Below are 27,259 nucleotides of genomic sequence, written 5' to 3' on the forward strand. Positions count from 1 at the left end.
CACACACACAAAATGGCTAAGATAGTCATTCCACTCAAGGAGCTCATACTTTAATTGAAGAGACAGAAAATATAAAGAAATAATGAAGTTTTTAAAATTTCTTATTGTTGATTAACCAATTCAGTAAACACATGCAGTCCTTAACTCAAAAAACAAAGACAGATGCAGGATTATATACTGGAGGTTACTGATTCATCGATTACTTTTTACGTAGTTGTATTTTTCATTACACTTCGCTAACTAACCAAAACTTTGAAATGTTTGAAACATCGTATTCAACAATTCAGAAGCACACTGCTTTGCATGTTGCCATATTCAGACACTAGAATACAACCGAGGTGTTTTAAAGAAGTTTAAATATGCAGTGTAGAAATTCACACAAATCAACCATTATATCAGCTAATATATGGGGAAAGTTTTCCTTTAATCTGCATAGTGAGCTTAAGGTATAAAACAAGACTGATATGTAAATAGTTTATAATCATGTTTAATTAAAAAACTGCAAGTGGAAAGGCTTCCCTGGTAACTCATGGTAAAGAATCCACCTGCCAATGCAGGAGACACGGGTTTGAACCCTGGTCCAGGGAGATCTCACAAGCCATCATGGAGCAACTAAGCCCATGAGCCACAGCTACTGAGCCTGTGCTCTATAGAGCCAGTACTATGCAACGAGAAGCCACCACCGCGAGAAGCCCACGCGCCGCAACTAGAGAGTACCCCTGCTCACGGAAATTAGAGAGCCCATGCAGCATCGAAGACCCAGCACAGCCAAAAACAAACAAGCGAAAAATATATATATATGGCTTCCCACATATCTCAGTTGGTAAAGAATCTGCCTGCAATGCTGGAGACCTGGGTTCGACTCCTGGGTCGGGAAGATTCCCTGGAGAAGGAAATGGCAACCCATTCCAGTATTCTTGCCTGGAGAATCCCATGGACAGAGGAGCCAGGCAGGCTACAGTCCACAAAGTCACAAGAGTCAGACACGACTTAGCTCTAGCTTTCGTTTCTTTTCTATACACACACACACACACACACACATAAACTATAAGTGATTTTGGAGATACAATCCTTTATGAACAGTGATTTGTGACATCTTTCAAAGATTTCATCTACATCCTTTGAGATGAAAGATATACAGGATGTCTGAAAACAATTCTTAATTGTGGATTAATTTTAGCCATAATTTAATCTTATACTGTCCAGTGATTTTTCTTGAATTCAAAGTATTATATTCAAGTCACAACCTCTCCTTAAGGGTTTTAAAAAAGAAGTCAAAATAGTTAGCCATGCACAAATACAAGCGAGAGAACCCGACTAAACATAATATGCCTTTAATATGCTTCTCACTAGTTGGCTAAAGAGATCTTAAGGTGATGATATTATGGGTTCAACATCTTAAGCTTATTCACCTGTCATTACCAGACATGTAATCACATGGTTGCTCTTGTTTCTAAAGAGCCCCAAATCCAAATCACCAAGACCTTTTAAAAATACATCCAGACTCTAGAGAAAATGTTGTCTCTGATGTTTGTTTTGCTATCAGACAAATTCATTTTACAACCAAATTATCTAAAGTGTCAGAATGGCTTCTGGGTCCTAGTCAGTGAGTCATCTGGGATGATGTTAAATGAGTCATTTAACCTGCTGGGCCTTGGTGAGTAGGTCAGACCTGGATACAGGTACATTTTGTTTTAATAAAATTCAGCATCAATGAAAAAGCTTGTGTGGTCTCTGCTTTTTATATCTGTTAAGACCTATGAAACTCATTTGACCACTGCAGAACTAAAATTTGGACGGGCCTCTTGGAATGTTGTTTAACGAGAATTCCAGACATTTTTCACAGCATAATTTGAAAGAAAGGTACAACTATCTCAACAGAGCACACTTTCTATTTCCTCACTCCTATTTTAAAGTCTAACTTTATCTGCTGGACTAAGCTCATAAATGTCGCTAATCACTTCAAGAATCAACCAATAAGGCCTCAAGACCCAGCAACCAAAATCCTGATGCTAAAAAAAAAAAAAACTATCCCTAAAAAGCACTATGTTTAGATGTCCAGGTTCTCAGCCTCTTGATCATTCATCCAGTAAATGTGTGTTAGGAACCTAAATCCCAGACCCTGTATTAGGCACCAGGAATTAAAAAAAAAACAAGAGAAACACAAAGTGGGTGCTTATGATCCTTTAATAGGACCATATTTAAGACACGTGTGAAATGATAACAGAGATACTGGAATGGCCAAAAAGTTCATTTTGGTTTGTCACAACATCTTATGAAAAACCCAAATGAACATCTTATGAAAAATCCAAATAAACTTTTTGACCAATCCAATAGAAAACCATGCATAATTTATATCAAAAGTTTCATCACTTAACCCAGCAGCTCCTAGCTTACTACAAAGTTGCATTTTATAGAAACACAGAGACTGGAAAAGTCAGTTTTTATTCCAATCCCAAAGAAAGGCAATGCCAAAGAATGTTCAAACTACTGCACAATTGCACTCATCTCACACACTAGCAAAGTAATGCTCTAAATTCTCCAAGCCAGGCTTCAACAGTGCATGAACCAAGAACTTTCAGATGTTCAAGCTGGATTTAAAAAAGGTAGAGGAACCAGAGATCAAATTGCCAACATCTGCTGGATCATAGAAAAAGCAAGAGAATTCCAGAAAAACATCTACTTCTGCTTCATTGACTATGCTAAAGCTTTTGCCTGTGTGGATCACAACAAACTGTGGGAAATTCCTAAAGAGATGGGACTACCAGACCACCTGACCTGCCTCCTGAGAAACCTGTAAGCAGGTCAAGAAGCAACAGTTAGAACTGGACATGGAACAACAGACTGGTTCCAAATTGGGAAAGGAGTGCTTCAAGGCTGTATATTGTCACCCTGCTCATTTAACTTCTATGCAGAGTACCTCATGCAAAATACTGGGCTGGATGAAGCACAAGCTGGAATCAAGATTGCTGGCAGAAATATCAATAACCTCAAATATGCAGATGACACTACCCTAATGGCAGAAAGCGAAGAGGAACCGAAGAGCCTCTTGATGAAAGTGAAAGAGGGGAGTGGAAAAGTTGACTTAAAGCTCAACATTCAGAAAACTAAGATCATGGCATCCGGTCCCATCACTTCATGGCAGATAGATGGGGACAACACAGGAAACAGTGACAGATTTTATTTTTCTGGGCTCCAAAATCACTGCAGATGGTGACTGCAGCCATGAAATGAAAAGATGCTTGCTCCTTGGAAGAAAAGCTATGACAAACCTAGACAGCATATTAAAAAGCAGACATTACTTTGCCAACAAAAGTCCATGTAGTCAAAGTTATGGTTTTCCCAGTGGTCATGTATGGATGTGAAAATTGGACCATAAAGAAAGCTGAGCACTGAAGAATTGATGCTTTTGAACTGTGGAGTTGGAGCAGCCTCGTGAGAGTCCCTTGGACTGCAAGGAGATTAAACCAGTCCATCCTAAAGGAGATCAGTCCTGAATATTCATTGGAGGGACTGATGCTGAAGCTGAAGCTCTAATACTTTGGTCATGTGGTGTGAAGAACTGACTCATTGGAAAAGACCCTGATGCTGACAAAGATTGAAGGCAGGAGGAGAAGGGGATGACCAAGGATGAGATGGTTGGATGCCATCACCGACACAATAGACATGAGTTTGAGTAAGCTCTGGGAGATAGTGATGGACAGAAAGGCCTGGCGTGCTGCAGTTCATGGGGTCGCAAAGAGTCGGATACGACTGAGCGACTGAACTGAGCTGACACTCAGAAGCACAGAAAAGAAATTTACAATTACCAAAAGGGAAAAGGGGTGGGGAAGGGATAAATTAGGATTTGGGGATTAGCAGATACAGTTTACTATATATAAAACAGATAAACAAAAAGGGCCTACTCTATAGCACAGGAAACTCTAATATCCTGTAAGAAACCAAACTGGAAAAGCACATGAAAAAGACAGTATATGTGAATCACTTTACTGTACACTAAAAATTAACACAACATTGCAAATCAACTATACTTCAATTTTAAAAAATGCGTTTTAAAAGTACATTTGTAAGACTATAATAATGTCAATATCCTGGTGTGATCTTACACTGTAATTTTTCAAAATATTATCACTGGTGGAAACTAGGCTAAGTGCAACAAGGCATCCTGTCTTATTTCTTACAACTGCATGAAAATACATAATTATCTCAACAAAAAGTACATTTTAAGCCAATAATTTAGGATATAAAAGCAATTTTTCAGACTGTCATAAACAGCAGTTGGTTCTAAGATCAACCCTTAGCATTAAAAAAAAAAATTATTTTTTAAATTTTTTGGCCGTACCACACAGCAGGTGGGATCCTAGTCCCTGACCAGGAATTGAACCTCCCCTCCCTGCAGAGGAAACACAAAGTCTTAACCACTGGACCACCAGTGAAGTCCCATAATTTTTTATCTTTTCACATCAAGAATAGTCCAAATTTTATTTTTTAAAAACACAATTTTTAAAAAATTTATGATCCTCTTAGTATTAAGTATAAACGTGAATGACTCAGGTATACATTATATTTAGTATGAATTAAAGCAACAATTTCCTATCTTGTCACTCTTTTAATGTCTCCCACTCACCATTCACTGAATTACAAACCTGGTTATATTATCTCCTAGCTTGAAATCCTCAGTAGTTTCCCAGGAATAAAGCCCAAAGTCTTCCTATGATACACAAGGCTCCTCCAGATGGGGCTCCTGTCTACTTGCATGACTTTCAGTACCTCCCATGGGTCCCGAACATGCCACTCTCATCCCCAAGACTGCAGAGCTGTCTTCTCTACCTGGAATGCCTTTCCCACTCTCCACCTGGCAAACACCTGCTTGTTCCTTGCTTTTCATGACACCGATCATCTCTTCACACTGTTCCTGGGGTTCCCACAGCAAGAATACTGAGGTGTTTTGCCACTTCTTCCTCAAAGACTGAAGGCAAAAGGAGAAGGGGATGGCAGAGGATGAGATGGTTAGATGGCATCACCAACTCAATGGACATGAGTTTGAGCAAACTCTGGGAGATAGTGAAGGACAGGGGAGCCTGGAGCGCTGCAGTCCGTGAGCTCACAAAGAGTCAGACATGATTTAGCAACTGAACAACCACCATCATCCCTTCTCCAAGGCCTTCAATGGCCTTTCTGCCCCAGTAGAGCACGGCCTGCCTTCCCTTTCTTCATGGTCTTAGGGGTCCTTGTTCCCATTCCAGCAATGACCAAGGGGACACGTGTCTCAGCAGTTGCCAGCCCCTGGAGGGCACACTAAAGGCCTGTCCCCTTGTATCCTCAACACCATGCCCAGCGCTGGCACTTGGAAAGCACTCGAGTGTTTGCTGAAAGAATGACAACGATGACTTTCAAGGAGCTTCCGTGATTCCATGGAAGAGCAATGGTAAGCTATGCCAATGATAGAAATCAGTTAGAAAAAAAATGAACAAATACTGATTTGATAGAGTCAGAAATTTAAGGGGATGAAGCAACAATGACTGTAAAGAACTGGTTGAGAGGGTATCACGTATACAATATTATAAAAAGGAACAAGTTGCACAGCAAAGGAAACAACAAGATTAAAAGACAACTCTCAGAATGGGAAAAAATAATTGCAAGGGAAAAAACTGGATTAATCTCCAAAACACACAAGCAGCTCATGCAGTTCAATACCAGAAAAGCAAACAACCCAATCAAAAAAAGGGGGGCAGACCTACACAGACATTTCTCCAAAGAAGGCATACAGACGGTGAACAAACACAGAAAAAGATGCTCAACATCACTCATTATCAGAGAAATGCAAATCAAAACTACAATGAGGTATCACCTCACACAGGTCAGAATGGCCATCATTAAAAAATCTGCAAACAGTAAATGAAGGAGAAGATGTAGAAAAAAGGGAACACTTTTTCATCATTGGTGAGAATGTAAATAGTCATTATGGAGAACAATATGGAGATTCCTTTAAAAACCAGGAAAAGAACTACCATATTACCCACCAATGTCACTACTGAGCATAAATACTGAGAAAACTATAATTCAAAGAGACGAATGTACTCCAATGTTCATTGTAGCACCATCTACAATAGCTGGGACATGGAAGCAACCTAGATGTCTACCCGCAAATGAATGGATACAGAAATTGTGATACAATAGACAATAGATATTACTCAGCCATAAAAAAGGATGTATTTTAATTATTGAATTAAAATGACATACTTTTAAAGGACTGACTTTCCCACACACTCTGTATATTTTTTTGTTTAATGAGAAATGGAAAGGAGTCATCCATATTGTATTAAGTTTCCAAAGCTGTACTAACTGGAGGAGAATTTATTTATGAGGAAACCCCTAAGAGCTAAGACAGTAACCATTAAGAGCTAAAGAGAAAACTCACAAATAAATTTCCTTTCTGCCTTTAAAAGTGAAAATAGTGATAATAATATTTAAATAGCGCCAGGTACTCCTCTAAGTGCTTTGCAAAGAAACTGAGGCACAGATCAATAAATTACATTTCCCAAAGTTTATTTAGCATGTAAGCAGTGGACCAGGATTCATACTGGAACTCTGGCTTTTTAAAAGTACACATCTAGGGACTTCCCTGGTGGTCCAGTGGCTAAGACTCTGTGTTCCCAATGCAAAGGGCCTAAGTTCAATCCCTGGTTGGGGAACTAGATCTCATACACTCCAACTAAGATCTGGTAAAGTCAAATAAAAATAATAAATAATTTTTAAAGTACATATCTAAATCAATTTCTTAGGAAATTTCTTTTATAATTGGTTAACTTCGATAGAAACAAATCTGGTTTTTTTCTGGCCATGCTGCATTGCTTTTGAGATCTTAGTTCCCTGACCAAGGATCAAACCTGGGCTCCCTGCAGTGGAAGTATGGAGCCTAACTACTAGATAGCCACAAATCTGTTAATTCTAACATTATCCTAAGTATGTGATTCTTAATCTAAAATCATAAAAATGTGACATAGCCTACTATAAACATGTATATATATATATATATGACTATATAATAAAAAAAGTCAGGAAAACTAAGTACCCTGATTAATTCTATATAAAATTATTTCCTAGGAACAAATAAAGCAATACATGTGTGAAAGTTTCTTTGTAAATTATACCATTACTTGGTAAATAATCCATATGTTTAAAGTTCTTTTACTATAATTTACAAAGAAAATTTTCAAATATATAGATAGACTACTAAGAAAGTAGTTCTTTTCAACCACAAAGTACTTTTTTTAACCACCATTAGGGAGTAACTGCAGTTTAAGACTGTGATGAAAGTAGTTTTATATGGGAGACATTTAAAAAGAGAAGGTGGATTAAAATGTAACCAAAGAAAAAGGATGTTACAATTTAACATAAATAAAAATAAGCATGTAACATATACTGGCTACAAATCAATGCAGAGTCTTTTCCTTAACTTACCTGCCAGATACAGGGCAAATGATATAAATCTATGGTAGCGAATGAGGAACTGAAGTTGCTCTTCTCTTTGAACAAATGTAGCAAAATAATCAGCCACAGTCTCTCCATAGAAAAAGTAGTTCACACACAACAGAAAGTACCTGTAACGTTAAAACAATTTGCTTCTTTATATTTGAAACATTTTCCCCCTCAAACCGGACAAAACTGTTTTCTACTTTTGATGATGACACAGATCAAAACTAAGTTTTGAACACAGGTTCATGATATATTCCACCAAAATCCTTTTTTATCCCTGTTTTAAACTTAATTTCAAACTTACCAGTGAACAAAAATGTACTGAGTAGTTCATGCCTTTATTTAGCTCAAAATCTAATGCCAGAGACAGAAAATTAGGAAGCAGTGTAGAAAATACTACACACACACACACACACACACACAATTAAGTTTATAATGAAAATGCATTCCCAACATCTCCCTAAGGCTTTTTTTTTTTAAGAATTTTTTTAAGTGGTCATTTTTTAAAAAGTCTTCATTGCATTTGTTACAATTTTGCTTCATTTTTTTATGTTTTAGTTTTTGGCCACAAGGCACATGGGCTCTTAGCGCAGCCCGACCAGGGACTGAGCCTTACCCCCTGCACAAGAAGGCAAAGCCTCTACCACTGAACCGCCAGCCAAGTCCCTCTAATGCGTTTTAATAGTAGAGCTCCTAAGCCAAATTCCCGCCCGCCCTAAGGAAGATCAATGGGAAAAGAGGGAAGAAGTAATTTGACCTCTCACCTCCTACTCTGTCCTGCCCACACTGGGTCTTGTCCCCTTTTCTCAATGCTCCAGATGGACTCTAGTTGAATAAGTGACTCAAAAAGGTAGCAGTGGGGGTTAGGAGCTAGCTGCAGGTAAAAATCTCTGGGGAAAAACTTTAAAAATGGGGAACACATGTACACCCATGGCTGATTCATGTAAATGTACGGCAAAAACCACTATGATACTGTAAAGTAATTAGCCTCCAATTGAAATAAATAAATTTTAAAAAAATGGAGAATGTAAAATTTGAAAAAAAAAAATAAAAACAACACAAACACTTTATGAATGGCCTGCCCCTTCTCCCAGCGCTGGTTTATCCTTTCCGCCAGGGAGAAGCTGAACTCACAAGACTTTGCTGATGGGAGCACGTGTAAGCCAGGAAAACGCCTTAACAAACACTGCCTCAGGGTTCCTCCCGGATTCCTCCTTTAGAAAGACCGTGACCTAGGCAGCCTGACCTAGGCAGCCGGGAGGGCAGTAGAAGAGGAGAGGGGTGGTGGTTCCCTCTGGTCCTCATGAATGGAATCAGACCCCACTGTTCCCAAAGGGAAGCACATCATGTTTCCACATTACCATGTCTCTCTCTCCTATAATGGAAATTGTCTGTGACACCTTTGTAAGGCTATCAAGGCCTACCTTGATAGGCCATCAAACCATCTTTTTTGTTTTTGGCCATGCCCCTCCGCATGTGGGATCTTAGTTCCCCAAACAGGGATTGAAACGCCCCCTGCACTGGGCGCTTACAGTCCTAACCACTGGGCGGCCAGAAAGTCCCTCACCAGTCCAACCTCTGGGCCACTATTCCCTCCCACTCGGGAGAGCCAAGAAGATCTCACCACCTGTGGCAGGTGCCTCCTCTGACCCCATCTAGAACCTGATAGGTGCTGCTTCCCCAGCCCAGACATCCTTCTCCATCCAAAGCCTGTCTTCATTTCTGGTAACAGTTTCTCTGTCACCTTCTCCGTGAAGCCTCTACAATCCCTGGGGCCCATCCTGACCTACCTTTTTTCCCCCTTACACTTAGAATCAATCCTGCCTGGGTTAACTACTCTCCAAATACTTTAACATTCACTGGAAGGACTGAGGATTAAGCTGAAGCTCTGAGACTTTGGCCACCTGATGCGAAGAGTTGACTCATTGGAAAAGACCCTGATGCTGGGAAAGATTGAGGACAGGAGAAAGGGACAACAGAGGATGAGATGGTTGGATGGCATCACCAACTCAAAGGACATGAGTTTGAGCAAGCTCTGGGAGATGGGGAAGGACAGGGAAGCCTGGCGTGCTGCAGTCCATGGGCTGCAAAGAGCTGGACACGACTGAGTGACCGAGCAACTAATATTTAATCTACCTAACATTCCCTGTACAACTGCCACTCATGAAGAAACTTCCCAGAAGGAAAAATTAGGTGTTCATAAAACCAAGAAACTGTTTTTGACTACTGTAAACCCAAAAGGTGATGCCTGTTTTAAAAAGACACTGATACTAATCAAACAACTACTGATACATTCAAAGACATGGACTGTTAATTATGAACTATCATATTATCAAGTTTCATGGTCAAGGTCCTGATAACTAAGAATCCTGAAAAAACTTAAAAATATATAAAACATTAAATATTAAAATTATTTAGTGATTCCTATTTGCTAATTTTACATGCAGTATTTTCTACATAGAATAATTTTGTATGCAATGTTTCAGGGGCTGGTAACTACCCTGAAATGTTTAGCAGGGTGCCTTACACACTGACCCCATCAGAGCCTTCCTCTTCCCTCTGACAACCCTCCTTGTTGCATGTCAGAGGTCCCGGGGCCTTCAGGAGACCAAGCCAGGAGCAGCAAAGGTAAGGTCATCCATCCTCTCACTGCCCTGCTTGGTCCTCCTGCCCGAGGCCTAAGGGGGTTTGGAGAAGGTAGGCCAGTCTGCCTACCTGCCCTGGTGCTTAGATGGTAAAGAACCTGCCTGCAATGCGGGAGACCTGGCTTCGATCCCTGGGATGGGACAATCCCCTGGAGGAGGGCATGGCAACCCACTCCAGTATTGTTGCCTGGAGAATCCCAAGGACAGAGGAGCCTGGCGGGCTGCAGTCCAAGGGGCTGCAAAGAGTCAGACACGACTGAGCGACTAAGCGCAGCACAGGCCAGTCTGCAGGGGTGAGGAGGGGAGGGAAGGAGGGAGACAGACACGCAGCTTGGGCTTTCCTCTCCTGAATCAACCACTTGTCACTCAAAAAAGAGGAAAAAAAAAGAAAACCCACAGCTATTTTCACATCTCATCTTCCAGTCTTTGTAGAGATACCGGATTTGTGTATGGTCTCATGTCAACTGAGGGGAAATAAACCAAAAGATTAACATATATTTAACATTTCACAGAATGAAACTTTCTGTTAAAATTGTAATTATAAAGGGTATAAACATGTGTCCAATATAATGCTGAGGTTTTTAAAAAGAGGACAAAAACTGTGTGTGTATGCAATATAAGTCAGGTATCTACAAATAGTGAAAGATGAAATCTGAACATAGTTGTTGAAATGGAGAGTTAAAGGTGATTTTCTTCTTTCAACATACAATTACATTCTTTTCATTTATATTTCTTTATACTCAATCTATAAGGTCAACTGGGTGGATACTGAGTGGTCAGGATGCTTCCTTACCAACTTTAGAAAAGAATCAGATTTTCATATCTGAAACAGTTTTAAGTCACTTACCAACTTAGTGTTCTAAACCAAGGTAAGTCATAAGAATGATAGACTCTGTAACCTATGGTGATGATTTCATGGAAGCATTTCACTTGGATGCTTAGAACCTGAAACCAAGAGAAAACATTAACACACAGTTCTTAATGTCTACATTTATGCTTAATTATTTAATAAGTAACTTGTCACATGTATTTTAAAAATCTTCAGCTACCCACTTTCAGTTATTCTAAAGATCATCAGCAAAAATTCAATATTCAACTTCTCTATAATCAAGTGATGTCCCAAAGAGGTAAGCAAAACAATATTTTATTCAGAACGTTTGAGAGATCCTTCCCAGGGTAGGAGGTGGCACTGTTCTTTAGAATTTGAAGGGTATAGTCTGGCTAGGGTCACAGCTAACTAGGCTTAATCAATCCCTCATTACTGCTTCATTTCTTGAAGTTGGGTGGCTTTCTCTGTCGATTTTGTTTCTTGAGTTATCCTAAGAAAATGATCCTATATGAAAATTTGCTTGTATATGTTTATTTTTAACAAGTTGGTATTCTTGCCAAGGAAAAAGATACTATCGGGACAAATGGCTAAAATATCCTTACTGAGTCACTCAGGGGTTTGGCATGAGATTTTCATTCTTCCCACCATGCCAACTCTCCCTCAGCCAGCAACACACATCTCTGATCAACCCAAGCAGTGCTTCCTTGACATATTATAAGCAGCCTTCGACGTCTGCGGCCCCAGTAGCCAGTCAAGTGAGTCTATGCAGTTCTGTCTGCACAGTGTCCAATACACATGCCAAGTAAGTAAGTGAAAGTCACCCAGTCATGTCCGACTCTTTGCGACCCCATGGACCATAGCCCGCCAGGCTCCTCTGTCTATGGAATTTTCCAGGCAAGAATACTAGAGTGGGTAGCCGTTCCCTTCTCCAAGGGATCTTCTCAACCCAGGGACTGAACCCAGGTCTCCTGCATTGCAGGCAGATTCTATACCATCTGAACCACCTGGGAGGCCCTGCACATGCTGAGGAAATAGGTTTATATTCATGAAGCCCTTTGTGATGGTCTATGCAGCAGTCCCTCAAACTGCTGCCTCCACAATCTGGATAAAGGTAATTTCTGAGACTATAGCATCATAACCAGTGTTTGGCTTAAGTCAATTCCTAGACTCAAAGAGCCAATGGCAAGCTGAACACTCATCACCAGAAACTAAGAGATCCAAGCCTCTGTCAGTACAGCAGACTACCTTTTCCCACCTCTAGAGAATCTACCCAGGGGTTTGTTCTTGTACAGCCCTGGAGCTAAGAACGGACTTTGTATCTATAGACACTTAAAAACAAAACCCAAAGATGACACGATGGAGACATATGTGGCTCCTTAAAGCCTAAAATACTACTATCTGGGCCTTTCCAGAAAGAACTAACCAAACTCCACTAAAGAGTACACTTTGGGATTTCTTTTTAAGGTCACCACACATTAGCTTTCCCAAACCTACTGCCCAGGAGAGTCTTGGGCTATTTTTCCCCACTATACCTATTACATGTCCAATGACATACTTAAAAAAGTAATTGTATCCCCTTGGCAAGAAAATATTATGCCAAACTACCATAAATAATTCTTTTAAGAAAAAGCTATAAATGTGTTATAAACACAAGAGGAAATTTAAATACTGTCCTTCAAATAACCTTTGCATATATTATCAAGTCATTTTTTTTAACAAAAATAATCACAGAACAGGGACAATGCTCAATGTTGGTAAAATGGTAAAGCTATGCTATTTATAGAACCAAGGGCTTTTAAAATATCAAGTGCACTCATGCAATTCCTATGAACACATTTGTTCAAGAACAACCATTAGCTCTATATATGGAATTTCACTGAAAGGAGAAAAAAAGAGCTTTTAATATCACACACATATATGTATATAGTTGTCACTTGTAGCTTATCAACAGAATTAATATGGTACTGCTGGGGAAATAGAAAACAGAGAATTCAAAATAGAGTAAGAACTGGTGACCACACAGAACCTGATGCTCCATGCCACCGATAGAGGTGGCAATGCACCAAAAGGCCTCCGCTGGCCCAATTAATGTGCTAGGAGCATTAAAAAACAATTAGTAATTAGCCTCCAACTAATAAAAAAAAAAAAAAACAATTGATACCTAAGTGCCTACTCTGCTACTTTGGGCTGCCCTGGTGACTCGGCAGCAAAAAAAACCACCTGCCAGTCCAGGAGATGTGGGTTCCATCCGGGGGTTGGAAAGATCCCCTGGAGAAGGAAATGGCAACCCACTCGGGTATTCTTGCCTGGGAAATCCCACGGACAGAGGAGCCTGGCGGGCTATAGTCCATGAGATCACAAAGAGTAGGACACAACTCAGCAACTAAACACCACCAGCACTCTTGCTGGTTACTGAAGATTCAGAGAAATAACATAGGCCTTCTGTTCTCAGACAGGAACAGTCTCTCAGGGAGAACACACGCAGCTCCAGTACGATGTGCAAACAGCCACGTGGGTACGAGCACAGGCAGACGTAGAAACCTGTGGTGAGGGCGGGGATGGGCCAGCTGGGGCGGAGGAGGAGGACAGACAGCCACGTACACTGGAGAGGGGGAGGGGCTGCAGGGAGCTACAGTCCAGAGAGGCTGAACACAAAGCTGGGCTGAGCAGTAGAGGGAGGGGAGTCTGGTCACAGTATCACAGCAAACAGCATGAAGCAACGGAGCTGGTGCTGATCACGGAAGGTCAAGATCAGACCTGGCTGTCTGGGGTTAACAAGTGGAAAGAACTGATGGGAGAAGCAGCAAGAAAAGAGTCAGCAAGGCAGGTAAGATACCACACCCAGAGCGGTGAGAATGAGCAGCAGAGGAAGATGGACTATGAAATCAGAGACATCAACGAGGTAGAACTGACTGGATTTGGTGGCTGAGGAATCAGAGGGGCTAAGGTGGAGAGGAGAACATAGGGTGATACCAGGGAAGGCTTGAGAAGGAAACAGAGGTATGCAGAATGGCTGGCAATAGAACACAAGCTCAGATTTGGATATGTTGAGTCTGAGCTATGGTACCTATGGGTTATCCAAATTAAAGTACCTATTTTCACTCCGGGAATTTGTTCGAAGAAAATAGCCCTGCACGTGAAAAAGCTTTACATTTTAATATGTTCAGGATAAAACTATTCACAATAAAGAAAAACCAGAATATAACCAGAATGTCTAAAAATAACACATTGATTGCTTTAAATAACATGATGTACTGCATTCCACGGAGTAGATGAATGTATTAAAGCTAATGGTTACAAGGACTATGGAGCAACACAAAACATTCAATATTTAGTTTAAAAAGGATACAGCATTTAGTCACATTATATACAATTACAATCATGGTTTTTTAAAAGAAAAAAGGATGAAAGGAAATATATCAAATGGCAGTATTAATTTTTGGTCACTGATGATGGGATTGGGAGTGATTTTTTAAATTATTTATCTTCCAAAGTAATTTTATAAAGAAACTTCATTATTAATATTTTTTAATTAGGTCCATGGCATGTGAGATCTTAGTTCCCTGACTAGGAATCGAACCCACATCCCTTGCATTACAAAGCAGATTCTTAACCACTGGACCACCAGGGAAGTCCTTCCAAAGTAATTTTAATAAACATTTATAGCTCTCACAACGGGAAATGCACTATTTAAATAATGTGCGTTAAAACAATTATCATGGGAGTTTCCAGGAAGGGGTATGGGGAACCTCTTATATCTGTCACATGTTCCCATTTCCTTCTTAAACAAGATTGCTTTAGTAACTCCATCACTTAGAAAGTGTGATTCCAAGCTGTGACTGCAACAATTAAAGCACTATAAGTAGAAGGTTGAAGAGGAAAAGCTCCTTTTATTTTAAGGAATGTGAGTATGAGTTCCATCTTAAAATAGTAGCTATCATTTCCTAGATGTAAGTTTTTAATAAAACTCTCCTGAATTAGTCATTTTTGAATGCTGGTATTGTAAGACAAATGCAAGCTAGGTACAATGTGTACTTCTCAAAATATAAAGGACCTAGTTAGGGTTATAAAGGTAAATAAGACTTTAAAATACAGATAGTATCAATTGAGTACCAACAGTGTGTGTGTATGTATGTATCTATCCATGTTCCCTTAACATAAATATCATAAATACAAAGCATGTATATATGCATGTGTACATGTATGTGTATGCATGTGCAGTAAATCTAAGTTAAGAGCAATAACAGTTCAAACATATTTTAACTAGATCTTTAATATTCTTCTCTTATTAAACTCACCAAAGAAATAACCTATAATACAATGGTATTTTCCTTTCATAGTAGAAAAACAAAAAAAGCCCAAGTACTTTAAATGTGCTTATGATTCTCTTCTTAAAAAATCAGAATCCAAATATGCAAGGAAGTCTTTAAAGCTGTTTTCAGTGCTGTCATAAAAGAATGGTTAAGAATTGGTCTCTATCCACAAATTCTGGCCCTAGCTACCACACCAAATAGTTCAGCTTGGAGAGTAATGTCATTTTGTCACCAGGCACTTGAGTCAATGCCTCCAGGATGCTGGTGGTTTATAATCTTTGATCAAAACTACCTTCAAAAGAGGACTAACAATCCAAATGATCCCTACAAATTTTAAATGGCTCCCCACTGCTTTACAAAATAAACTCCGAACGTCTTCACATAGTATCTCAAGGGCCTCCAGGATTTGATCCCTAATTACGTTTTCCCGTTCAAAGGCCCCAAGCCCCAGGCAAAGGTTTCACCTACCCTTTCCTGACACACCCAGCCGCCGGGACCCTTGCTCACAGTGCTCACTCCAGCCCCACAGGTCCTCAAGGTCTACTCAAAGATCCTTTCAGCCCCAAAGCTTTATTGAGCTCTCTGCCATCACCCCACCTCTCCTTCCCCCAGCTTGACCGCTCTCCTCACAGCACTGGGGAGCGCTCAGCACACACTCAGTCCTGAAATCTCACCCCAGGAGCCCTCGGGGTTCAGACTCCGAGGACTGGCAGCTGGGGCCCAGCCCTCACGTCACACCTGGACTGTGCTCACGCCTGCCTACCGTCTCTCACACTCAGCACCCTCTAGCCTCACAGTGAGTCGGTCCTGTCCATTATCCATCCTTCCGTTGTAAGAAAAAGCTGCAATGTCAGCAAATTAACAGAACAGAGAAAGTAATTTCGCATTCTTTTTTAACCTGGATATGCCAAAAAAGCACAAAATTAGTAACAGGATGAAAAGAAAGGGCTTTATGATCCTTTATGATTCCTTTAAAGAACACTTTAAAGAAGTATTCTAAGTCACTTCAGAAGTTGATAGGATTTTTTTTTTTTTCAACTGTGTCTGATTTCACTTCCAAACTTCTTTTATTTTCTTAACAAAAATAAAAGGAAAACCATCATATTGCTCCTACAACTTTACCACTGTGAATAGGAGTAAACAGGAGAGGGGAAGGTAGGTAAACATATTTCTCAGGGTGTCCAGGCAGCCAGGAAACAAACAGGGAGGTAAGATCATAAGAAGGGACTAAACTAACTGAGATGTGTGCATGCATGCTTATTCGCTCAGTCATGTCTGACTCTTTGTAACCCTTGGACTGTAGCCCGCCAGGCTCCTCTGTCCATGGAATTTTCCAGACAAGAATACTGCTGTGGGTTGTTTCTTCCTCCAGGGGAAGCTGGAGATAACTGAGATGGATGAAGACAAATAATAAAAAGAAGGGACATCAGGCATAACCCTGGAGCAGGCCCTCACTGTTCACTGCTAAATCACGTTCAGCACCCGGGAAGTGCATGATGAGTTTGTTGAACAGAATGTGTTTCTCCTTCTTACTTCTACCACTTTGGACTTCAAATGCTCCATGCTTCTTTGGCGATCAAGGCTTTTATACACAGGGAAACCTTGGCTGTGATGATCCTTCCCCCAAGATCTCTGCTTCACCCCGTGACTCCTACTCAGCCTTCAATCACTGTGCTGATGCTGAGCACTGGATAAAGTCCAGGAAGCCTACCAGCACCCCCTCCGCTCTCTTAGCTTCCTATTCTTTTGTCCAGAAGCTTATTGCAGCCTGTGATGATATATCTGATCAATTCTTTAGCACATGGACAGTAAGCTCCATGAGGGCAGACACAGGTGCACTGTTCTCAGCCCCACTGCACCACACTCCAGAACAGCCTGGCATAGTTTTGTTTTTTATTTTACTGTGCTTTCCCAATAAGATCACAGAGTTTATTCCATTCATTTACTATACTCTTTATTCATATGGCTACCTGCATGTCTCTGCCATCAGACTGAGTCTCTTGAAGTCAGGGATCTAGCTAATAGTCACATATGTTGAAGACATGTGTGTATTACTTTCTACTGAAAGCTTGGCACACTTTCTGACACAAAGTTGTATATCTGTTATATGTACTTGGCCTCTGCTTAAAGAACACACTGAGTGGCCAATTTGCAAGTGAAAAAGATTAGCCAAGGTCATTTCATAAACCAGAAAATGCCTAAAGGAACTAAATTTGCTGTTACCAAGTCTTGAATCACCTTCTTTTATATGACATACTCAAATTACTTCAATATTAATGCTGTAAAAGGAAGCGAGAGACACTTGGGCAAACACAAAACACTTACAAGAAGCATCAGCATAAAGGATCCCATGTAGATGATCAGGAAAAACAACGAAATCATCGTCAGAGTAAGAATTCCACGAATCCACCAGTTTTTCCATCTACAAAGGAAATGTTTGTAAAGTTAGCATCAGTGTATTCTTAAACGTTTGCATGTTGTTTCACTACTAAATTGCCAGACTTAACAGATTTCCCTTAACTACACTTTAGGAACCCCCATGCACCTACTTTGCCTTCTACAATAACAACAGTTACCAACCAAACAAAGGAAGAGCAATTGCTCAGTCACTGAGAGCTAAAGGAAATGTAAAAATTATGTTTTGCCAAAAGAAAAAACCAGCTCACGTTCCACATGGGTGAGGATGAATCCTTTGAGGCTGGGAAGTGAGGGGGCCAACAAGGATGTCTACACATACCACCTGGGGTCATTCGGATGGGAAGGAGGGGCCAGGTGCATAGCCCACTCAAAGGATGTCCATCCTTCAGGGTGGTTGATATAAATGGTAATGATGTTACGGTGGGGTCCAACAGACAGCACGGCCTTCTAATGAGAAAAAGTAAAGGAAGGGCGATGCAGAACTGAAACTGGAGAGATTAGCAATTTCAGAAAAAAGAGGAAGGTGTGGGGAGGTCAGACATTGAGGGCAAGGCCAACCAGAAGGTCACTTCTTTCAGCTCAACTTCTTTCAGCCTGTTTTCCTGAGGGACAGAGCCTTCAGCGATAGAGTATTCTCTTCTCCTTGGGCCTTTGCTGGTTCTTAGAGCAGAGCTCCCCTGAGCAAAAAATGTGGCTGGTCCCTGGTAGCTGAGCGGGACTTGACCTGCTCAACCCTCTGCTGTCAGTAAGGGCCTAGGAAGTCCACCTCCCCCCATACAGGGGCGTCACACATACCCCTAGGGTACCTTACAAACAGCTGCACTCTTTCTGTGGCTATGTCATGAAAAATGTCAGCAGACCCTGTATGAAACACCCCAAATTGTTCTAATAACACCTATAGAAGGAATATTCATTGGAAGGACTGATGCTAAAAGCTGAACCCCTAATACTTGATGTAAAGAGTCAACTCATTGGAAAAGACCCCGTTGCTGGGAAAGACTGAGGGCAGGAGGTGAAGAAGGCAATAGGGATGAGATGGTTGGATAGCATCACTGACTCAATGGACTTGAGTAAACTCTGGGAGACAGTGCAGGACAGGGAAGCCTGGTATGCTGCAGTCCATGGGGCTCCATTCATTTTACACTCTACTAATAATTTCTGATTTCTATTAATTCATATGATAACATTTAAATTATATCACAGACATTTTGGCCCAACATATGATAACACATCAGTTCAGTTCAGTCGCTCAGTCATGTCCGACTCTTTGCGACCCCATGAATCGCAGCACGCCAGGCCGCCCTGTCCATCACAAACTCCCAGAGTTTACTCAAACTCATGCCCATCGAGTCAGTGATGCCATCCAGCCATCTCATCCTCTGTCGCCCCCTTCTCCACCTGCCCCCAATCCCTCCCAGCATCAGACACAGGCACACCCTATTCTAAGTATTCTTCACACTATAACAGAAATATTAGCTGATTCCATTCATTTGTCAAACACTAATTACATTCCCTGTCGTCAGTCACTCTCCTATATAGTCTAGATACCCAGATCTACTCTTCTCTCAAAAATCCCTTTGATCACGTACTTTCTGCACACAAGACCTAAAATGCCAACATTAAGTCCAAGCTCTTTTAAACTGCTTTCAAGGTTTTGCACAAGTTTGTCAGATTATACTTACCCAACTTTATTTCCCTCTCCTGCTTAACTCCGCAAGTAGACTCATACATTTTTCATGAGACTGAAAGCTTTGGGGCTGTGCTGAAAAGCTACAGCTGAAAGGTTCCATTTGGCTTTATAGAACGAACTCTTTGAGGATGAGTGAATGGACTACGAAACTGAGCTAGGTTGCAGAGCTAGTCAGAGGTAAATAAAGGACCACAAGCCAGTCTGTGGGTAATAACCCTGTCTTGTTTGCATGAGTCTCAGAAAGGTACTTAGCCCTCCTTCATAACTGATTCTCAGACTCAGAATCACTGAGAACATTTTTCAGACAAAGGACACTACCCAAGTGTCAGAAATCAGTCCTTGGTGGGAACGGCAAGGTCCATGTGCACCTCTAACACTAAAGGGCTGGCCTTGAACATCAGAGAACCAGAGATTTAAACAGGGACCTACTCTCTTTTTTTATACCAATGCTACTCCTCCCAAAAAAAGTTCCCCAACAAGATCAAAGACTTACTTGCCTTATTGTAATTTAAATGACTCCCCAAACCTCCCAAGAAAACTTAATAGCACATAAAAGCAGAGATTTAAACATAATATATGTATGCACAGATAAGGTAACCAAAAGTTACCTCTCAAGGGAGAAGCCCTTAACTCCAGAGCTCTGATATGCAAAATATATGTACCATTGTTACAAAAATCCAGAGGCAAGTCCAGTTCCAAACTAAAAATTCTTGACTTCCTTTGTCATGCCACCATGATCACCTTAGAGGAAGCCTTAATTCTGAGTCCAGGTCATCATCTCACAGACTGTTTTAGATCAAGGAACACAGAACCAATAGAGGAGAGTTTCATTCAAGTCTCCTGTCTCCAGGACCTCTGTGAGCTAGAAGTGAAATTTCTAAAAAGTACATAATTAAGCAGTGTTCTTTGCCTGCAAAATCCCATGGACAGAGGAGCCTAGAGGGCTACAGTCCATGGGGTTGTAAAGAGTTGGACACGACTGAATCAACTAAACAACAAGAAGCAGTGTCCTTAAAGGCAATTATCTAAAGCGATGACACATTTATTGCTCAAATCAGTTATGTGATGCACAACGTCTTATTGTTACTACAACTCTTTAGGGGTTTTTATTTCAAAAGTAATAAAACAACAAAAAATGTTTTTTTTCCTTGTGGTACAAGCATCATGAGTTGTCAAAGACCTAGGCTGACAAGGCAGTTCCCCTGTGCCAAGAATCACAGCACAGAGGCACTCTTCGAGAACAAACAAGAAGTTGATGGGCCATCTAGCAAAGAGTAGGGTTTTAGAGAAACCCCATCTGCCAGCCTCAGGAGGAAGTGGACAGGAAGTGTACAGGTTCCCATGGAGAAGGAATATGGTGTGAGAGAGTCCAAGAGCACCATCAAGACTATGCCTGGGTATCTTCAGGGGCTCTCCACCTTCACTAGTGACATTTGGGCCACATCATCCTCTGAGGTGAAGAGCTGTTCCGCGGACTGTCGGATGCCTGGCACCTACCTATTAGGAGCGAGCAGCACCCTCTCTTACTGTGACAACCTAAAACGTCTCTGTGCATGTGTGCTCAGTCGTGTCCGATGCTGTGACCCCATGGACTGGAGCCCTCCAGGCTCCTCTGTCCATGAGATTCTCCAGGCAAGAAATACTGCAGTGGGTTGCCATTTCCTCCTCCTGGGGATCTTCCTGACCCAGGGTTCAAACCCTCGTCTCCTGCGGCTCCTGTATAGGTAGGTGGACTCTTTACCCCTGAGCCATCTGGGAAGCCAGACACTGCCAAATGTTCACAGGTTGTGGGGGATGGTACAAAACCCAACGCCTCGCCCCTGGAAAGAACTACTAAGTGAGAGTCATTGCTGAAGAAGCTCTTCACTAAAGGAGAAAGCCAGCCACTTCGCCCGCTAATGAATATTCCTTTCCACAGATCCAGGCGAAAGTCAAGAAACAGACTAGGACACCCGCCAAGGGCCTGAAGACTTTTCAGGCTCCTTCCAGTATCAATGGTTTGTGCTCTTTTTGGCATTATATATTAGAGTCTTAAAAATGAACATAAATCTTGCCCAAGGAATTTCACTTTGAAGATTTCATGTGGACTTTGAACAAGATGGTGGAGGAGCAGGTGGACGTGGAGTACCTCTCTCTCCATGGATACATCAGGAATACACCTTCAGACACAGAAGGGCTTGCAGAACAGAAAAAGCTGAGTGCAGACAGGAGTACCTGACCACCGGAAAAGAATTTATAGGGCCACGCAAAACTCAGTAGGATGAAGGAAGTAGTGGGGAAGAAAGGAGAGTTACTAGGACTGGACCTGCCCTCAGCAAGTGGGGGAACTGAAGCAGGGGTCCGATTCCCACAACCAGAGGAGAAACAACTGAGGCTGGGAGTGAAGCAGCTGATCTGCGACAGCCCAAATGAAATGAGAATCACACAGACAATCCTTGTCGCAGCCATACGTACCCCAGATAGGGACGCATGTTTCCCAGAAGGCACAGTGACTGTGGGGCAATCCCAGGGAGAGGTCTGCTGTTGACTGTGGGGAGTTGGCCCAAGGGGACATGAGGGAGGAGACTGTGGTGGGAAATGCCTGTGGAGGAAAATCAAGCAGCCATGGAGGCAAGCCGGTACTCCTGAGTCATGAGTAGGGGTGGCGCCATCACCGTAGCCTCTCTCTCCACACACCTGCACTGGCAGCAGAACAACAGAGAGGCTGGCCCATCAAACGCCCGATGCCGCAACAACAGAGAAGGACCCCAAATAGGGGAGCCCTTTTAGGGCCTTACGCACAGAACACCAGAGTAGGACCCCAGTTAGCGGGGCCCCTTTATGTGCCTGACTCACGGAGCAACTGAGGTCCCCAGGCAGGGGGGCTGTCTAAGTGCCTGAACGGGCAGAGCAACCGAGGAGGATTAGCCAGAGAGGCCTTCCAATCGCCAGCCGCCAGAGGCTAGAAAAAGACTCTGAGAGTCCCTTGGACTGCAAGGAGATCTAACTAGTCCATCTGACAGAAAATCAATCCTGAATATTCATTGGAAGGACTGATGCTGAAGCTGAAACTCCAATACTTTGGCCACCTGATGCAAAGAACTGACTCACTGGAAAAGACCCTGATGTTGGGAAAGATTGAAGGCAGGAGGAGAAGGGGACGACAGAGGATGAGATGGTTGGATGGCATCACTGACTCAATGGACATGAGTCTGAGTAAACTCCGGGAGTTGCCAATGGACAGGGAGGCCTGGCGTGCTGCAGTCCATGGGGTCGCAAAGAGTTGGACAGGACTGAGCAACTGAACTGAGGGCCATAGCTCCTGCGGCTGAGGCAGTCCGTGTCCCTGCACACTTTGCACCGCCAGGGTTCCCACGACCAAAACATCTGTGCCACTTTCACGCTCAGTCCTCACTGGGGCAGAGCTGCCACAGGCTAGAAAAAGCCCTAATACTTTATCCCAGGAATGCAAGGATTCTTTAATATCCGCAAATCAAACAATGTAATACACCACATTAACAAATTGAAAGATAAAAACCATATGATTATCTCAATAGATGCAGAGAAAGCCTTTGACAAAATTCAACACCCATTTATGATTAAAACTCTCCAGAAAACAGGAATAGAAGGAACATACCTCAACATAATAAAAGCTTTATATGACAAACCCACAGCAAGTATCACCCTCAATGGTGAAAAATTGAAAGCATTTCCCCTGAAATCAGGAACAAGCCAAGGGTGCCCACTCTCACCACTACTATTCAACATAGTGTTGGAAGTTTTGGCCACAGCAATCAGAGCAGAAAAAGAAGTAAAAGGAATCCAGATAGGAAAAGAAGAAGTGAAACTCTCGCTGTTTGCAGACGACATGATCCTCTATATAGAAAACCCTAAAGACTCTTCCAGAAAATTACTAGAGCTAATCAATGAATATAGTAAAGTTGCAGGATATAAAATTAACACACAGAAATCCCTTGCATTCCTATATACTAACAATGAAAAAACAGAAAGAGAAATTAAGGAAACAATACCATTCACCATTGCAACAGAAAGAATAAAATACTTAGGAGTATATCTACCTAAAGAAACAAAAGACCTATACATAGAAAACTATAAAACACTGATGAAAGAAATCAAAGAGGACACAAACAGATGGAGAAACATACCGTGTTCATGGATTGGAAGAATCAATATTGTCAAAATGGCTATTCTACCCAAAGCAATCTATAGATTCAATGCAATCCCTATCAAGCTACCAACGGTATTTTCCACAGAACTAGAACAAATAATTTCACAATTTGTATGGAAATGCAAAAAACCTCGAATAGCCAAAGTAATCTTGAGAAAGAAGAATGGAACTGGAGGAATCAACCTGCCTGACTTCAGACTCTACTACAAAGCCACAGTCATCAAGACAGTATGGTACTGGCACAAAGACAGAAATATAGATCAATGGAACACAATAGAAAGCCCAGAGATAAATTCATGAACTTATGGACACCTTATCTTTGACAAAGGAGGCAAGGATATACAATGGAAAAAAGACAACCTCTTTAACAAGTGGTGCTGGGAAAGCTGGTCAACCACTTGTAAAAGAATGAAACTAGAACACCTTCTAACACCATACACAAAAATAAACTCAAAATGGATTAAAGATCTAAATGTAAGACCAGAATCTATAAAACTCCTAGAGGAGAACATAGGCAAAACACTCTCTGGCATAAACCACAGCAAGATCCTCTATGACCCACCTCCCAGAATATTGGAAATAAAAGCAAAACTAAACAAATGGGACCTAATGAAACTTAAGAGCTTTTGCGCAACAAAGGAAACTATAAGTAAGGTGAAAAGACAGCCCTCAGATTGGGAGAAAATAATAGCAAATGAAGCAACAGACAAAGGATTAATCTCAAAAATATACAAGCAACTCTTGAAGCTCAATTCAAGAAAAATAAATGACCCAATCAAAAAATGGGCTAAAGAACTAAACAGACATTTCTCCAAAGGAGACATACAGATGGCTGACAAACACATGAAAAGATGCTCAACATCACTCATTATCAGAGAAATGCAAATCAAAACCACAATGAGGTACCATTACACACCAGTCAGGATGGCTGCTATCCAAAAGTCTACAAGCAATAAATGCTGGAGAGGGTGTGGAGAAAAGGGAACCCTCTTACACTGTTGGTGGGAATGCAAACTAGTACAGCCGCTATGGAAAACAGTGTGGAGATTTCTTAAAAAACTGGAAATAGAACTGCCATGTGACCCAGCAATCCCACTTCTGGGCATACACACTGAGGAAACCAGATCTGAAAGAGACACGTGCACCCCAATGTTCATCGCAGCACTGTTTATAATAGGCAGGACATGGAAGCAACCTAGATGCCCATCAGCAGACGAATGGATAAGGAAGCTGTGGTACATATACACCATGGAATATTACTCAGCCGTTAAAAAGAATTCATTTGAACCAGTTCTAATGAGATGGATGAAACTGGAGCCCCTTATACAGAGTGAAGTAAGCCAGAAAGATAAAGAACATTACAGCATACTAACACATATATATGGAATTTAGAAAGATGGTAACGACAACCCTATATGCAAAACAGAAAAAGAGACACAGAAGTACAGAACAGACTTTTGAACTCTGTGGGAGAAGGTGAGGGTGGGATGTTTAGAAAGAACAGCATGTATATTATCTATGGTGAAACAGATCACCAGCCCAGGTGGGATGCATGAGACAAGTGCTCGGGCCTGGTGCACTGGGAAGACCCAGAGGAATCGGGTGGAGAGGGAGGTGGGAGGGGGGATCGGGATGGGGAATACATGTAAATCTATGGCTGATTCATATCAATGTATGACAAAAACCACTGAAAAAATAAATAAATAAACAAAGGGGGGAAAAAAAAAAGGAAAAAAAATTTAAAAATCCAAAAAAAAAAAAAGAAAAAGCCCTAATAGCTCCATATCTCCTATGATGATAGCCGCCAGTGCTCCTACATAGCCGGTATTGCCAGGGTCCCCGTGATCCAAGCAACTGTGCCACCTCCATGCATGACCCCCACTGGGACAGAGCTGCCAGAGACTAGAAAAAGTCCTGCGTCTGTGCACACAGGGTCACTTTGGTCATGGCCAGCTCCCTGCGACCCTGTGGACTGTGACCTGCCAGGCTTCTCTGTCTGGGGGGTTCTCCAGGCTGGAATACTGGAGTGGGTTGCCATACCCTTCTAGAGCATATTTCCTGCTGCCCTAACCTCCGGCTCCCCTGAGTACCTGGTGTTGCCAGGGCCCCCATGACCCAAGCAGCTGCGCCACCCCCCACCTGGCCCTCACTGGGGCAGACTCAAGTCCTCCAGGGCAGCCTTAGGAGCAAACCCCTGTGGACAAGTCACATGCAGAGGTGGATATAAAACCACCACTGAAATCCAGAGGCAGGGTGACTAAGGAAGAGGATCCAAAACCTTCCCACCAGCTGTACAAGCTTCAGATTAAATCCACACGATCAACTAGGCTGACGCTGTGGCCATGGAACATATGAAAGGACAGTGAGAATTCTGACAAAAGACAACGCACTAGTTCTGACAACTGTGGACATCAGACGCAAGAACACACAGGAGAAGAACCAGATTACGGTACGAGCTGCCCCGGAAGCAGGTCCAGAGACCAGCAGTATTGGAGGGCATCCTAGGGAGGCGAGGCGAACTGAGACTCCCATCGAGGGAACGGACACTGACGGCAGAGACTCAAGAAGAACATCTGAACATTTATTATGTTTATATTTTGACTTGTTCTGTAGTTGCTTCTGGATTTTTTTTTCTTTTCCTTTTTTTCCCTCTGTTGTTATAGTTGTCAATTTAATTAGTACTATTCAATTTATTTAAGCTTTTGAGAATTTTTTAAAGCACATTTTTTATTTTTGTTATATACTTCAGCTTCTGTGTTGGCCTTTTACGGTTCTGTGGAGTTTTCCTTATTTTTTTCTTTCTCTTTTTTAATTTAAATTTTTAAATTTTTAAAATTTATTATTATTTTTCTACATTTATTCCTTTGTTTTTCTTCCTACTATTCTTTTACTGTTGCAGTTAATCTTTAATACATATAAATCTTTATCTACCTCTATTAAACTTTGCATTTTCTATTAGTTCTTTCTTCTCTTTTCTTTTTCTCACCATATTTGTTAGCTTTGTTTTCATTGCTTTAAAAATCCCCCAGTTAGCATCTTGCTTTAGTTTTGTTTTCCAGTTTGTGCTTTAGTTAGTTATGTTCTTAACTGGTGGATATCACTTTTGATTTCCTTTGTTCACCGCGTCAACCTATTGTACTTTTTTTTTTTGGACTGTTTTGGTTTTGCCTATGGGTGTATAGGTATGTGTATAAATTCCATTATTTTAGTTATTATTTGCCTGATTTTGTAATTCCCATTTGTCTGGGGTGTGCATTTTGTTTCTCATTTTTGTGTGTTTGTTTTAATCCCATTTAATGCAATAACAAACTACCTGTGGTATCTCCATTTCCAGCCAGAGATCAGGCTCTGAGCCTATGGAGCCAGAGTGCTGACTCCAAGACCCTAGACTACCAGAGATTCCTAACCCTAGGGAGTACCAAATAGCCAGAACTACCCAGCAAGGATCTTATTCAAAATTGATGAAGAAATCAAAAGTTTTACAGACAAGCAAAAGTTAAGAGAATTTAGTATAGTACCAACAAATCAGCTTTACAACAGACGTTAAAGGGACTTACGTAGTCAGGAAATACAAGAGAAGAAAAAGACCTAAAAAAAATAAACCCCAAACAATCAAGAAAATGGCAATAGGAACATATATATCAATAATTACTTTAAATGTAAATGGATTAAATGTTCCAACCAAAAGACACAGACTGACTGAATGGATACAAAAAC

General features: G+C 41.4%; 1 protein-coding gene across 1 annotated transcript in view; it reads right to left on the reverse strand.

Annotated features, from left to right (window-relative positions):
* CDS1 (CDP-diacylglycerol synthase 1) overlaps positions 1-27,259 on the reverse strand; it is a 70,889-nt gene that overhangs the window by 27,042 nt on the left and 16,588 nt on the right. Inside the window, exons 3-5 of the mRNA XM_043906286.1 lie at positions 17,592-17,688; positions 10,972-11,069; positions 7,465-7,604 (exon numbers count right to left, since the gene is read on the reverse strand). Of these exons, the coding sequence (XP_043762221.1) occupies positions 7,465-7,604; positions 10,972-11,069; positions 17,592-17,688 (335 nt within the window). The remainder of the gene's footprint in view (positions 1-7,464; positions 7,605-10,971; positions 11,070-17,591; positions 17,689-27,259) is intronic.

This window comes from Cervus elaphus, chromosome 6, assembly GCF_910594005.1.
Source record: "Cervus elaphus chromosome 6, mCerEla1.1, whole genome shotgun sequence".
Lineage (NCBI taxonomy): Eukaryota > Metazoa > Chordata > Mammalia > Artiodactyla > Cervidae > Cervus > Cervus elaphus.